The sequence below is a fragment of the Scyliorhinus canicula genome, chromosome 7 (assembly GCF_902713615.1).
Source record: "Scyliorhinus canicula chromosome 7, sScyCan1.1, whole genome shotgun sequence".
NCBI lineage: Eukaryota > Metazoa > Chordata > Chondrichthyes > Carcharhiniformes > Scyliorhinidae > Scyliorhinus > Scyliorhinus canicula.
The window spans coordinates 175,970,342-175,985,519 of record NC_052152.1 but is presented as its reverse complement, the minus strand read 5'-3'; the positions used below and the strand labels follow the sequence as shown (position 1 = coordinate 175,985,519).

The 15,178-nt window shown below is 45.8% G+C and overlaps 1 protein-coding gene and 1 non-coding gene across 4 annotated transcripts in view; both read left to right on the top strand.

Moving 5' to 3' along the window:
* LOC119969573 (peroxidasin homolog) overlaps positions 1-15,178 on the top strand; it is a 294,758-nt gene that overhangs the window by 224,610 nt on the left and 54,970 nt on the right. For all 3 annotated transcript variants that reach the window (XM_038803359.1, XM_038803358.1, XM_038803360.1), the window contains 4 exons: positions 5,895-6,011; positions 7,908-8,066; positions 8,626-8,738; positions 12,587-12,743. In XM_038803359.1, coding sequence (XP_038659287.1) covers positions 5,895-6,011; positions 7,908-8,066; positions 8,626-8,738; positions 12,587-12,743 — 546 coding nt within the window. The remainder of the gene's footprint in view (positions 1-5,894; positions 6,012-7,907; positions 8,067-8,625; positions 8,739-12,586; positions 12,744-15,178) is intronic.
* On the top strand, positions 11,260-11,349 carry trnap-ugg. The gene is given in 2 exon segments: positions 11,260-11,295; positions 11,314-11,349. It is a non-coding gene; the product is annotated as a tRNA-Pro (tRNA).

The window sequence follows — 15,178 nt, the reverse complement described above, 5'->3', positions numbered from 1 at the left end:
ATCTGCCTGATGCTGAATCCACAAATCTCTCACAGTAAAGTAGACTGAGATCTAAATATTTATTTTCTTGCTGTTTAATGGGAAATTGTATAGTTGTGTTAAGGTGCAAATTGTAAACTGTTACTTTTGGCCGTGAAGTTAAAACTTTTAATACACTAGTTATAATAAATGTTTTGGGTTAAAAATAACCAAGCCTCATTCTTCATGCAAAGACTCCTGGAGCGAAGCATTCTTCCCATTAAGTCATTCAAATAAACTAAGATATTAGCATTTCGGTCCAGTATCCTGGCCACTGTTGGGGTCTTCTCTGGGCTTGTAATGTGCCCATGGAATTCAAGTTAGTTGTACACTGCTGTTGGCTGGGAATCAAGCTAAATCACCTGAGGAAGGAGCTGCTCTCTGAAAGCTAGTGATTCGAAACAAACCTGTTGGACTTTAACCTGGTGTTGTAAGACTTCTTACTGTGCCTAACCCAGCCCATCGCCGGCATCTCCACATCAAGGCAAATCCTGGAAGAGGAGGAACTGGAATTCTCTGTGAATAAGATGGAGTTTTGAAGGATTTTGTGACTTGAGATTGATGACATAATACTTATTAGACCCCCGAGTAAATTCATAACATCAGTCTTTGTTGTCTGCCATTCAATGTATAATTTATAATTTATGATCAACATTAATTTGCTTGTTGATGTTTATGTTGATTTTGGGTCTGATTGTTACAGTAAAAGGTTTTAAAAAGTGAAATGCAACCCATTGGTTTTCTCGTTGGGGTCACCTGGTAAATTCAGTTCCTTTCATTTGATCTCCACGGGATCATAGCACTGGTAGCAGCCAAAATCACTTTTGACTGATAGTTCTCTGTTGAATTTGGGGAAAAAAACATCTGTTGGGGTAGCGAAGCAGTCGAGGTCCAGAACACACATTGGCTGTTTCTCCATAATGTGAAGTACTCCACTGATCATACAAATGCTCATTCATTGAGTCACTATTTTAAAAATATTTTTATTGAATATTTGTTTCAGAACAATGAAATAAAATAAACTGCACCTGAAACAAAACAGCAACCCCCACCCCCAGTCACTGTCTGAATGGAGTTTGCCCATTCTCCCTGTGTCTGTGTGGTTTTCAACCCCACAACCCAAAGATGTGCAGTTTAGATGTACTGGACATACTAAATTGGAAAGAAATAATTGGATACTCAAAATTTTTTTTTTTTTTAAAGATGTGGCGATGCCAGCATTGGACTGGGGTGAGCACAGTAAGAAGTCTTACAACACCAGGTTAAAGTCCAACAGGTTTGTTTGGAGTCACTGGCTTTCGGAGCACAGCTCCTTCATTGATGAAGGAATTGTGCTCTGAAAGCTAGTGACTCCAAACAAACCTGTTAGACTTGTTGTAAGGCTTCTTATTTCAGGATGGTTGGCGTAGTGTTCACAAAGACCACTAAATAGCTTGAACTTAAACAAAGCTATAAATTTATTAACACTCCAAACTTGGATTCGACACGTACTCCTAAAGAATACACAGTTGATTAATAACATTTGAACTATACTCATCTACAACTAATCCCACTATTGATTTAACTATGATCTGCACTCACTTACACTATCTGTACTTCTGACTCTCCGGCTAATTCCTGCACACGCGCTCAATCATGATTTCTCACCTTCTATCACCTCGAAGTCGATAGGTATCTCGATGCTCCCATTCTGTACATACAGCAGGACCCTCATGTGACCATTGTATTACCGTTGTAATCTGTGAGCCTACAAGTGGATTGCGTTATCAGTGGTTTCTTATAAGCTTGTCTTAAAGATCATTCTGTGATAACATTTGTGTGTGCTCCTGTGTCAATTGTATTTGCCAATATGTGTTTGCCATTTATTTCTAATGAGACAGTCCACTCCTTAATTATCTTTGAGAGCTGGTCTCTCATCACAATCCAGTAAATTAATCCTAGTGACTGCTTCAATCATAAAAATATCTGAAAGTGAATATGGTGAGCAATCCTCACTATCCACTACAATGTTGGATTTTGTTTCTTCACTCTTAAAACTTTGGATCCGTCTGAAATCTCTATTGGACTTTTTAGATTTGATTAATGGAAAAGTTGCTGATAAACTAAACTGTGTTGCAAAGTGGTTCAACTTGCAACAATTGGAACGTTGTTTGCCTTTTGCCAGACAACTTTTTTTACTGTGGGTATAGCCACAGCGTGTGCACGTCAACACATTCATGCCGACATTCTCAAGTGGCCATTGTACGCAGCTCCTTCCTCAGGTGAAAACTTTTTTTTTTAAAGTATCGCAGAGGGTTTAAATCTACACCTGTGTTTATTGCTAATAATTTTCAGGGCTTATAGATTTCCCCCATTTGTTTTCTTAGGACCTTATGATTAAAAAGACCAGTTGACATATGAAGCAGCAGCAGGTTCTGTGGATGTGTGAGGTTTACATTACCGAGGGCCTTGGAGCCCTTTTACCTACATTTGATTTTTCAGTGATTCATATGTTAGTGGGCAAAGCAATACAAAAGTTTAAGATTTGTGGTTTTCTGTTTAAATTCAGTTTCAGCTAACATAATAAACACTTTATATACAGCGAACGTCACTGTTGATTTAATAGGAAGGGCATACTGATGAGATGAGGATTACATTCCAAAAGTTTGAAACCTATCTCTTCAAATATTAGTGCATGAATGCTTGACATAATTGCATGGCATTTTTTTCTCTGCCATTTAGTGGAGGTATTAATCTGTTTATTTTGAAAATGTCAAGCGAACGTGTTAATATACTGGTAGCACACGGAATAGTTTCTGAGCTGAAGTATTTTGGTGAGGTTGCCATGAGCCACGGTTCAGTTTCATGAAGACGGAGGTTCAACTTGTGGCATTAAATTCATTTTCCAAAGTTTTGCAATAAAATGTGTGCGCTGCCTTGTGGCTGTGAAATCAGCAATAAAGCAATGTAATTGTAACAAAACCAGAGGGGGCCGGCTTTGCCGTGGTATCATGGGTCCTGTCTTGTCGCCATCTTGCCCCCCCCCCCCCCCCCCCCCCGCTTCCTGCCAAGCTAAAAAGTGGGTGGGTTAAAGGGTGTAGCTCGGTCACAATCGTGACTGCTGCCCCACGGTGATATAATGCTGGAAGCAGCGTTAATTGCTTTAAGGCAAGATTTTTTTGCCCCTTTCTTGGAAGCAAGTACCACCTTAATGGAACTGCCGGCTGATGTGTTGGGTAGGCTGGGTCTATGTGGACTGCGTTTGATGCAGTGTAGAGAGAGACAGGCTTCCAACACTTGATGAGATGCAACACGATTTTATTTAACATCTAACTATATTACAACTGTGGGTTGACACTATGCTGACTTGACTGGAGACCTGAGGCTAGCCTGACCAGACTAACTGACTACCACATGGTGTTTGCACTGGCTGCTGCTCATGAGCTCTGACTGTCTCAGAGGCTGGATCCCGAGAGAGCGGGAAAACTGGTGCCCTCTGGCTTTATAATGGTCGTGTTCTGTCTGGTGATTGGCTGCTGTGTTCTGTGTGCTCACTGGTCATCCTGTGTGTCAATCACTGCCTGTCTGCACTCCATTATATACATGGATGTATATTATGACACCGGCCAATCAGATATGAGCAGCGGCCACTGCTAGAACTACAGGTAGTTGCACCACTGAGGAATCGAGGTAAGTCTGCGGGGGGGGGGGGTCTGTTTGAGGGAAAGGAGGTGCTCGGAGGGCATGGCAGAGCTAAAAGGGGAGGGGAATAACCTTGAATAGTGAGGGTGGGAGGCCTCTGATGGGCGCAGGGGACCCACAGAGGAAATTTCCATGTTGATTTTGGGTAATTAAACGTGCTGAGCTTACCATATGGTCTGGGCCTCCCCCCGCTGTGGGTAAAATACCAGCAGCAGTGGAATAAAGACGTTAATTGGCCCAGAAGTGGATGGGCCATCTTGCCGTGTCATGGGTGGGCGAATAGGCAACAAGAAGGCTACCGTCTGGATGTTAGTTGCCCCCCTTCGGCCTTCAAATCAGCCGTTGGAGAAGTGCAAACTCCAGTCTGAGGGCAGCTTCATTATTACATCCAACTAAATTCAGCCCAGCACCCAAGATTATTTCCTAAAACTAACTTTCCAACAGCAGTTTCACCTCGCTTCGGCCAATTATTTTCCTAGTTTGCATAGGATTTTCTGGCACCATAGGCAAATTAACCCTTCAGGAAATTTGGATAGAAGCTCAAAGTGGAGAAGCTGAAGTAATTTTCAACACAATTTTTCCGTAAGTGTGATCCAGGAAATTCTGTCTCCATAACATTTACTTCCTGTGATTGTGGTCATAATAACATAGGAGGGAATTTTATGCCACCTCACCCCACCCAGCACATTTGAAGGTGGGAGGTGTGACAATATGTGTATTGTAAGAATAATGAAGGGTTAACAATTGACTGTAACTACATCCAGCCACTAGATGGTGATCAAGTGCATCCACGTGGATCATGTGATGCTCTTGATTCAGGGAGAAGAAGAAGGTGAGGTAGAGAATAGTCGTGTTATAACGAACTCTGTAATTAGATTCATAGTTTTAAGCAAGCAAGTCGAATTTATTTAGTTGTAGTGTAAATAAATTAGCTTTGTTCAAAACTTAGCTTGATGTTATTTGTGAGACACTACACTTCAAAGCCATTCTCATTCAGAAAGCAAAAACATCAGAGGGGGCTTATAAAATAAAACGGGTGACCTACCCACTGTCTACCCGCCCACCTCCCCAGCCAACCCACTGTTCCGCAGCTGGGGTCTGTGAAGTCTGTCAGGCCAGCCCATCCAAAATCCCCAGGCCTATCTGAAGTCCGGTATCCATGAGCTTCCTTCTCCAGTGACGACTTATAGTCCCAGCAGTGGCCACAGCTCGATCCTGATGCTGCTGGAACCAGAGCCTGCCACCAATCGGATTAGCCAGCAGATCTCTGGGGCAGGGTTTCTTCCCAGATGGGGACAGAAGGCCTACTCTAAACCAGCTAAAGCTGTGGGGGTGGCCACAATGGGAAATCCCATTGGCTGGCTGCGGGAACGGAGAATTCCGCCGCTAGCGGGGGCAAACCGCCCGGGAAAATGGGGCTGGCTGGAAGGAGAATCCCAGTCATGGCTTTTGAAGAATATGTGCTTCCTCTCTTCACCCCTTGTCTTTGTTTACTTAGTTAATCCAAAGGTTTTTTCTTTGGCATATTTTAGTTGAGCTGCAAAAGAAAATGTACAGGGTGGGTTTTTCCACTGGGATCATGGACTTTGTAAGTTTTGGGGGAGAATACATGACTGCCAGGCCATTGAGCCTGAACCACAAGAGGACTACTCATGCGTGGCTCTACAATCGCTAACACAGAGACAGATGTACACAAATTTGTTCTACGCATACTGTGGTTCAGTGAGCAGGCAGTGCCTTGAGTTCGGCCTCATGCTGCATTCTGACCAACAACCAAATTCCAATCGCAGTAGCATAGCAGTTCAGCCTTTACACCTGGAAAATATTTTCCAGATTGACGTTTTTAAAAAGGCAACCCGTTTTTCACCCATTGATACATCTTAATGTGCACTTTGCTGCCACATGATGTGGGTTAAGTGCGGGGCTGCTACATCATTTACCTTGATTCTACATTATGCCGTCACCTTGGATTTTCTTTCAACGTTTTACCTGCACATTTCAGATGCTATGCTTGAAGCTTGTTACAATGGAGCGACAGGATTATATCAAGATCTTTGATTCCGACCTAATGTGATGAGATACAATTATATAATTAGGCAAAGTTCAGTATCAAAATAATGCTACATTATGTTCACCTAGCAGTATCTACAGACTCTAATGTTTCACTGGGTTTGTCCTGCTTTTTCTTTCTCCAGATGGTCCTAGATTCTCTGTGATTCCCAGTAATCAGGTTGCGGTGGAAGGAACTGCTGTGGATTTTTACTGCCTAGCGGTGGGAACCCCAGCCCCAGTAATTGCCTGGACTAAAGCAGGTCTCCAATATGTTTACCTTTGTGTCCAATGGATGTTGACTCCGAACTTTAACTTATCCATCTTTTGTATTGAAAATCAAACAGTTAACTAATGAAATAATATAAATAATTGAAGTACAGAACAAAAGTTGATATTGTTGCATATTATTAGTTCTATTAAATAAGAACACAAGGGGTACTGGACTACCTCATATAGATTGGATAGTAAATCATTGTCAGAATGACCTGCCATTTATAATGGTTCCTATTTATTTCAAAGAAGCTATTCTGAAATTGTTAATGTGGGGAGCTCCTCAGCTTGTGAAAGAAAGATTTGCATTTATATGGCATCTGTCAGGACCTCCAAAAGGGCATTTCTGCCAATGAATAGTACTGTGTTTGAAGTGTAGTACTGTTTTAATGCAGGAATGTTTGACCCCAGCCTACTTGATCCCTGCATGTTACATTGTGCACTGTCTCACAGCCAAGAACCCAGTCTGCTTTAAGGGAACATTGGTGTAATTAACAATTTATGTAGTCAATTTCCATTATAAGTGTGGTTATAAGAAGATGTAATATAATAAATTCACAAGAATATACTTCAGATAGAAACAGACATGGAAACATAGAAAATAGGAGCAGGAGTAGGCTATTTGGCCCTTTGAGGCAGCTCTGCCGTTCAATATGATCATGGCAGATCATCCAACTCTGTAACCTGTTCCCACATTCCCACCATATCCTTTGATCCCATTAACCCCAAGAGCTATATCTAACTTCTTCTTGAAAACAGTGTTTTGGCCTCCACAGCTTCCGGTGGTAGTGAATTCCATAGGCCATCCAGTCGCTGGGTAAAGAGATTTCTCCTAATCCTGGTCCTAAAAGGTTTACCCCATATCCTTAACTATGACCGCTGTTTCTGGGTACCCCCACCATTGGAAACATCCTTCCCACGACTCCGCTGTCCAGCCCTGTTAGAATTTTATAGGTTTCTATGAGATTCCCCCTCATTCTTCTGAACTCCAGCGAACATATTCCTCACCGACTCATGCTCTCTTCATATGTCAGTCCTGCTGTCCCAGGAATCTGTCTGGTAAACCTTCTCTGCATTCCCTCTATAACAAGAACATCCTTCCTCCAATGAGGAGACTAAAACTGCACACACTGATTTGTAATAAATTGACCATTTAAGAAGTAATTTCTTTAAGCCAAGATTTTATAGAAAACTAAACTACCTGCAATTCTCAAGTATTTTTGACTGTCACGCAGATTGTATGGAGCAGGATTGTTGGCTCCCTCCCCAGTGCAATATTAAATACTGAATTTCCCTCCTGTACAGAATTACATGCAGAAAACAAATAAACTGCTTTTCAATTCGCTATCTTCTAAGTATTTCCCTTTCTGAGTCATCTGTGCACTTTGAAAGCTTTATTTCTTCCTCTCCCCCTTTTTTTCCATTAATTTGTTTCCATTCCCTTCTTTTGTTGACTTCCCACTGGTTAATAGTTTAATATTTGTTGATCACCCTCCAGCTTCCATGTCTGTGTAGTCATTCTTTGTACATGACCCCATACAACTGATTGGCAGATTATTTGGCCATAGAGGTCATCTCAGACCAGCTTCATCCTGTCTGCTTGATGTCTAAACACTTCTGGTAGATGTTGGTGGACAGCGATCAGAAGTGAGAACTCCTAATTCCGAGTGCATTGGGAATAAATCTGAAGCCAGTAATGCAACCCAACCTGAGCTCAGCTAACTCAGCAAAGACTAAACAGCGAACCTGTTATGGTGCCTGAGCTTTATTCACTGTCTTGATCAGTTCTGCCCTTGCGAAAGTCCAACTGGTTAATACCTCTTGGCTTTCAGTTAACTTTTTTTTCAACTAAAAGCAATGTTACTCTCCGTTCCCATTTATTTCAGGTGGTCAGTTGCCTAATGACCGAAGACACACTGTTTCATCTACTGGAACACTGCGTATTGTGAGAGTTGCTGCCCATGATCAGGGCCAGTATGAATGTCATGCAATTAGTGTCGTAGGGGCAAGACATGTGCCAGTACAACTGACTGTTGAATCACTAGGTGAGACCCAAGACTTTTATCGTTAATCTTCAGAGCTATAATGCAAAGAATCATTCTCCACTTACACAACCTATAAGGATCCTCATAGTCTCCAGAACCAATTCAATTGCTCCATGAAAGTGCTAAATCATTTACAAATAGAGCCATGAAATTCTATGGATTTTTCTAGAATGCTAGAATCCCTACAGTGCAGAAGGGACGCCATTCGACCCATCAAGTCGGCACCTACCCTCCAAAAGAGCACCCTACCCAGGCCCACGCCTCCACCATATCCCTGTAACCTCACCTATCCTTTTGGACACTAAAGGGCAATTAAAGGGTTCGATCCGGCCTCGGTTCACTGTCCGTGTGGAGCTTGCACATTCTCCCTGAGTCTGCATGGGTCTCACCCCCACAAGATGTGCAGGCCGGGTGAATTGGCCACGCTAAATTGCCCCTGAATTGGGCTTCAATTTAAAAAAAGAAAAAATAATGTCAAATGGCGTGGGGCAACGTAGACAAAAAAGAGAATTGAACCTGATTGAAATTCAGTTCTGACTTGTGCTTTCTCTCTGGACAGTAACACCTGTGTTTATTCACACACCACCCGACACCACAGCAGAAACTGGTCAAGATGTGAAAATTCCATGTTCTGCGCAAGGAGAACCTCACCCCATCATTACCTGGACCAAGGTATGGATTAGGTCTTTTTCGGAAAAATATTGGAGTAATGTTCCTGACTTAATCTGAGCGAAGAAGTAAATTATTCTTGGATCTACTTTTTCCCTAAAATCCACAAACACTCATTTTATCCCTATCTTACTACAGTGTTCATCAGCCACAAGCTCAGCTTGATGGCGGGCATGTACGCCCATACTTCTTCATCGGAATTTTCTAATCTCACTTGCGTCACTGTAAGGGTAAATAATATTATAGGACAGGTGCCTTTTTTACAGAGTGGAAACGTTGCTTAAAGCTGTTACAGCATAACTTCCAGCAAACTATTGTGGAAGGGTGAGCTGAAAGACCTGTAAACAGGTCACTTGCTGACCTCATCATTTGGAGATGGGCGTTGTAACTTGGAAACAATGGAAGGCAAGGAAATACCTTACTCAAGCTATCAATAATGCCAGTTAAGTTGCTGATGAGGGAAAAAGACAATTCTAAATCTGATACTAAGCATATTTTTTTCATTTTCGGTGATACGATGAGAAAGATAATGTAATAATAATCTTTATTGTCACAAGTAGGCTTACATTAATACTGCAATGAAGTTACTGTTAAAAGCCGCTCGTCGCCACATTCCGGCGCCTGTTCGGGTACACAGAGGGAGAATTTGGAATTTCCAAATTACCTAACAGTCTTTTGGGGCTTGTGGGAGGAAACCGGAGCACCCGGAAGAAACCCATGCAGACACTGGGAAAACGTGCAGACTCCGCACAGACAGTGACCCAAGCCGGGAATCGAACCTGGGACCCTGGCGCTGTGAAGCACTAACCACTATGTTAGCATGCTTCCCACAATAGTCCACATCCATGCTTCATAGTTGAATGATCCTTAAAGAATCAATTAGAGATGCCCAGCTTGCCCAAGAATTCCCACGTCCCAGAATTTTTAAAATGTATTATTTCATGGTCTGTGAATGTCGCTAGCAAGCCAACATTTGCTGCCCATCCCTATTTGCCCTTGAATTGAGTGGCTTGCCCTTCAGAGGGCAGTGAAGAGTCTGTGGATTGCTGTGGATCTGGAGTCACATGTAGGCCAGACCAGGTAATGGTGGCAGGTTTTTGTACTAGATGACTTTAATGATGGTTTTTACAGCAATTGGTGTTAGCTTCATGGTAGCCATTACTGAGATTAGTTTCTCAACTCCAGATTTTATTAATTGAATTTAAATTCCACCAGCTGCCCCTGTGGTAGGATTTGAACCCATGCCCCAACAGCATTAGTCTGGGCCTCCAGATTACTAATCCATTGACATTGCCACTACTCTACCATCTCCACCAAATTGGCATTTGCCCAACTGACATTCAATTATGTACCTCCATAATAGCTTCTATTCTTGTAATAGCTTCTATTCTCTCTGCCGATTAAATGTCTTGGGCGGTATTCTCCCCCCTCCCCCCCAAGCCGGGTGGGAGAATCGCTAGGGCGCCGCGCGAGTCGCGCCACGCCGCCCCAACACCTACATGAGATTCCCCCCCCCCCCCCCCCCCCCCCCCCCCCCCCCCGGGAACCAGCAGCGCGAGAATCGCCACAAGCGATTCGGAAGCGACAATCGGAAGCGGCGATTCTCCGGCCCGGATGAGGCCGAGCGGCCAGCGAAGACAATGAAAGTCCACTGGCGCCGTTCACCCCTGGTCACTGCCGGCGGGAAATGTGCAGGAACGCCGGGGGTGGGCAGCCTGTGGGGGGGAGGGGGTTCCTTAACCGGGGGGGCCTCCGATGGGGTTTGGCCCGCGATCGGGGCCCACTGATCGGCGGGCTGGCCTCTCCCCCCGGGCCTACTTCCTTCCGCGGCCGGTCCCAGAACCCCGGCACCACGTTGGTGAAGGGCCGGTGCAAGTAAGAAGTCCCTCGCGCATGCGGAGGATGGCACGGCCCAACTGTGCATGCGCAGGAATAAGCTGCCCCAACTGCGCATACACGGGTTGGCGCGTCACGAAAGGAGCCTGGAGCGGCGTGAACCACTCCAGCGAACACTTGTCCTCAATTTCGGAGAATATTGCCCCTGATTTTGGCAAATATGCTGGGGCAAAAATTGTATTGCTAAAGCCCCCCCCACCCCATCCTGCTACAGCCTGGAAATGGAGGCCAATAAACCCTCCAGGGTTACGTTAGCGTTGCAACTTTGTCCAGCCTTCAGATGACCTAGGATAGAACCAAGGTCTGATCTCAGCAGGTACACAAAACTGCTGACCTTAAACCTGTTCTTAATGGAAATCCAGGGGAGGCAGTGGTGTAGTGGCGTTGTCACTGGATTAGTGATCCAGAGGTACTCTGAGGTCCCAGGTTCCAATCCCACCGTGGCAGATGGTTGAATTGAATCCAATAAATATCTGGAATTAAAAGTCAAATGATGACGATGAAACCACTGTCGATTGTCATTAAAAAACCATCTGCTTCACTCAGGGAAGGAAATCTGCCGGCCTTACCTGGTCTGGCCTACATGTGACTTCAGACCCACAGAAATGTGGTTGACTCTTTAACGCGGGGCTCGTTGGTCTAGGGGTATGATTCTCGCTTTGGGTGCGTCGCTGTCGGAATGTGCAAGAGGTCCCGGGTTCAAATCCCGGACGAGCCCTTCGATGAGGTTTACGGGGCAGCAGGGTAGCATGGGGGGCAGCAGGGTAGCATGGTGGTTAGCATAAATGCTTCACAGCTCCAGGGTCCCAGGTTCGATTCCCGGCTGGGTCACTGTCTGTGTGGAGTCTGCACGTCCTCCCCCTGTGTGCGTGGGTTTCCTCCGGGTGCTCCGGTTTCCTCCCACAGTCCAAAGATGTGCGGATTAGGTGGATTGGCCATGATAAATTGCCCGTAGTGTGCTAATAAAAGTAAGGTTAGGGGGGGGGTTGTTGGGTTGCGGGTATAGGGTGGATACGTGGGTTTGAGTAGGGTGATCATGGCTCGGCACAACATTGAGGGCCGAAGGGCCTGTTCTGTGCTGTACTGTTCTATGTTCTATGTTCTAACCCTCGCCATAGAACCACAGAATTCCTCCACTGCAGAAGGAGGCTATTCGGCCCATCAGGCCTGCACTGGCACTCGGAAAGAGCATCCTGCCTAGCTCCATCCCCGTGACCCCACATCTTTAGCCTGTGGGAGGAACCCCGGAGCACCCGGTGGAAACCCCCATAGGCTATTGGGGAGAACGTGCAGATTCCGCACAGACAGTCAGCCAAGGAATTGAACTCGGGTCCCTGGTGCTGTGAGGCACAGTGCTAACCACTGTGACGCCTTGCGCAAAACCTGGGATTGCGATCAGGCACCTATTCGCGCCAAACTCCCACCGAGATGTAGGGAAGGAAAGTGGTGTATTAATGATCTGCTCCCTTTCAGAATTGCTGACTGTGGACATATGGGACTGAAAGGTGGCAGATCTGCATTCCAGCCTCCATTTCTGCTACAAAAGCCCCCTCACCTCTCCACAATATACAAAGTGATTCACTCCAAATGATATCCTCCCCAGGGCAGAAATTCAGCCACTGTGTTCCTAGGAATTGCAAATTTCTGACACTAGCTACATGGTTCTCAGAACACCAGAGCTAACTGGTGCAGCCCTAATTCTCACCTTGAGCCCCTAAATTAATAATTTAACAACATAAAATAATGATGGAATCGTGCCGTGGGTTGGATTTATGTGGTTCAGCACCAATAAATGATGGGTCAGACATTAATTACTAAAAGGAGAAGTGATTCAGCAAGATTTGGTCACCGTGTCTATTCCCAGAGAAAGGAAAGGGCAGAAGTTCATAGATGGAAGTAGATTGAATATTTATGTGCCCAAAGCCGGTTTACTTTATCTCTCTCTTTGTAAACAGGATGGTGTACAGATCACAGACAGTGGAAAGTTCTTTGTCACACCAGAGGGAGCTCTGATTATTCAAGATGTTGGAGAAGCAGATCAGGGACGATATGAATGCATTGCCCGTAATGCATTTGGTTTTATCTCCAGTAATATGCTGTTAACTGTCACTGGTATGTCACTGCAATTATCATATTTTAGTCTGTTACGGACACGTCGTTATTTCTCAGCATTATAGGGGTACAGAATTGGTAACAGTTGCATTGATTTTTGTCTTTTGTCGCAAAAATAGTGATGTGTTTTAAAATGATGTGAGGAGGAGGATAGGTAATGAGCCACCTGCGATCTATCCATCCATCTGTTCATCAAACAGATACAATAGGTTACTAGCGATGCAGGGTTTAGGGATATAGGAAACAAAGATTAATGCTAACCTGAAGGAGTTGGAATACTGGAGGGACAGGATTCAGTGGGACAAGTGCCACTCCTTATTGGCTTTGTGCAGACCATATACTGCATTGTCATATGGTCACAAGAGCACTTAAGAACTTAACCCTAATGTTAATAAATCCTGTCAGCTTGTCCATTACTTTGGTACAAATGGTTTAATACACTGTAACCTCCTTAGTCCAGAAGGATTGGACCAGAGCATTTCTGGATTTTGGACTTCTACAGATTTTGTGATATCTACGTGCGGTTGTAGTGGGTGCGCGCGCGCACAGATGGGCTGATTACTGTGTGTGTGGGCAGATGGGCTGATTACTGTGTATGTGGGCAGTGGGGCTAATTACTGTGTGTGGGGGGCAGAGGGACTGATTACTGTGTGTGGGGGGCAGAGGGACTGATTACTGTGTGTGGGGGGCATCGGGGCTGATTACTGTGTTTGTGTGCGTGGGCAGCGGGACTGGTTACTGTATGTGGGCAGCGGAGCTGATTACTGTGTCTGGGCAGAGGGGCTGATTACTGTGTGTGGGCAGAGGGGCTGCTTACTGATTGTGGGCAGAGGGGCTGATTATTGTGTTTGTGTGCGTGGGCAGCGGGACTGGTTACTGTATGTGGGCAGCGGAGCTGATTACTGTGTCTGGGCAGAGGGTCTGATTACTGTGTGTGGGCAGAGGGGCTGCTTACTGATTGTGGGCAGAGGGGCTGATTACTGTGTGTGGGCAGAGGGGCTGATTACTGTGTGTGGGCAGAGGGGCTGATTATTGTGTGTGGGCAGAGGGGCTGATTACTGAACATAGAACATACAGTGCAGTAGGCCATTCGGCCCATCGAGTCTGCACCGACCCACTTAAGCCCTCACTTCCACCCTATCGCCATAACCCAATAACCCTTCCTAACCTTTTTGGCCACTAAGGGCAATTTATCATGGCCAATCCACCTAACCTGCACGTCTTTGGACTGTGGGAGGAAACCGGAGCACCCGGAGGTAACCCATGCAGACACGGGGAGAATGTGCAAACTCCGCACAGACAGTGACCCGGTGGGGAATCGAACCTGGAACCCTGACGCTGTGAAGCCACAGTGCTATCCACTTGAGCTACCGAGCAACTGTCTGTGGGCAGCGGGGCTGATTACTCTGTGCGGACAGAGGGGCTGATTACTGTGTGTGGGCAAAGGGACTGATTACTGTGCATATGGACAGAAAGGCTTATTACTGTGTGTGTGGGCAGAGGGGCTGATTACTCTGTGCGGACAGAGGGGCTGATTACTGTGTGTGGGCAAAGGGACTGATTACTGTGTGTGGGCAGAAAGGCTTATTGCTGTGCATGTGGGCAGAAGGGCTATTACTGTATGTGGGCAGAGGAGCTGATTACTGTGTGTGTGGGCAGAGGGGCTGATTACTGTGTGGGGTGTTGGGCAGAGGGGCTGATTACTGTGTTTGTGGGCAGAGAGGCTGATTACTGTGTGTGTGGGCAGAGAGGCTGATTACTGTGTGTGGGCAGAGGGGCTAATTACTGTGTGTGTGGGCAGAGAGGCTGATTACTGTGTGTGTGGGCAGAGAGGTTGATTACTGTGTGTGTGGGCAGAGGGGCTAATTACTGTGTGTGTGGGCTGAGGGGCTGATTACATTGTGGGGTGTTGGGCAGAGGGGCTGATTACTGTGTGGGGTGTTGGGCAGAGGGGCTGATTACTGTGTGTGTGGGCAGAGGGGCTAATTACTGTGTGTGTGGGCAGAGGGGCTGATTACTGTGTGTGTGGGCAGAGAGGCTGATTACTGTGTGTGTGGGCAGAGGGGCTAATTACTGTGTGTGTGGGCAGAGGGGCTAATTACTGTGTGTGTGGGCAGAGGGGCTAATTACTGTGTGTGTGGGCAGAGGGGCTGATTACTGTGTGTGTGGGCAGAGGGGCTAATTACTGTGTGTGTGGGCAGAGGGGCTAATTACTGTGTGGGGTGTTGGGCAGAGAGGCTGATTACTGTGTGTGTGGGCAGAGGGGCTGATTACTGTGTGTGTGGGCAGAGGGGCTGATTACTGTGTGGGGTGTTGGGCAGAGAGGCTGATTACTGTGTGTGTGGGCAGAGGGGCTAATTACTGTGTGGGGTGTTGGCAGAGAGGCTAATTACTGTGTGTGTGGACAGAGGGGCTAATTACTGTGTGTGTGGGCA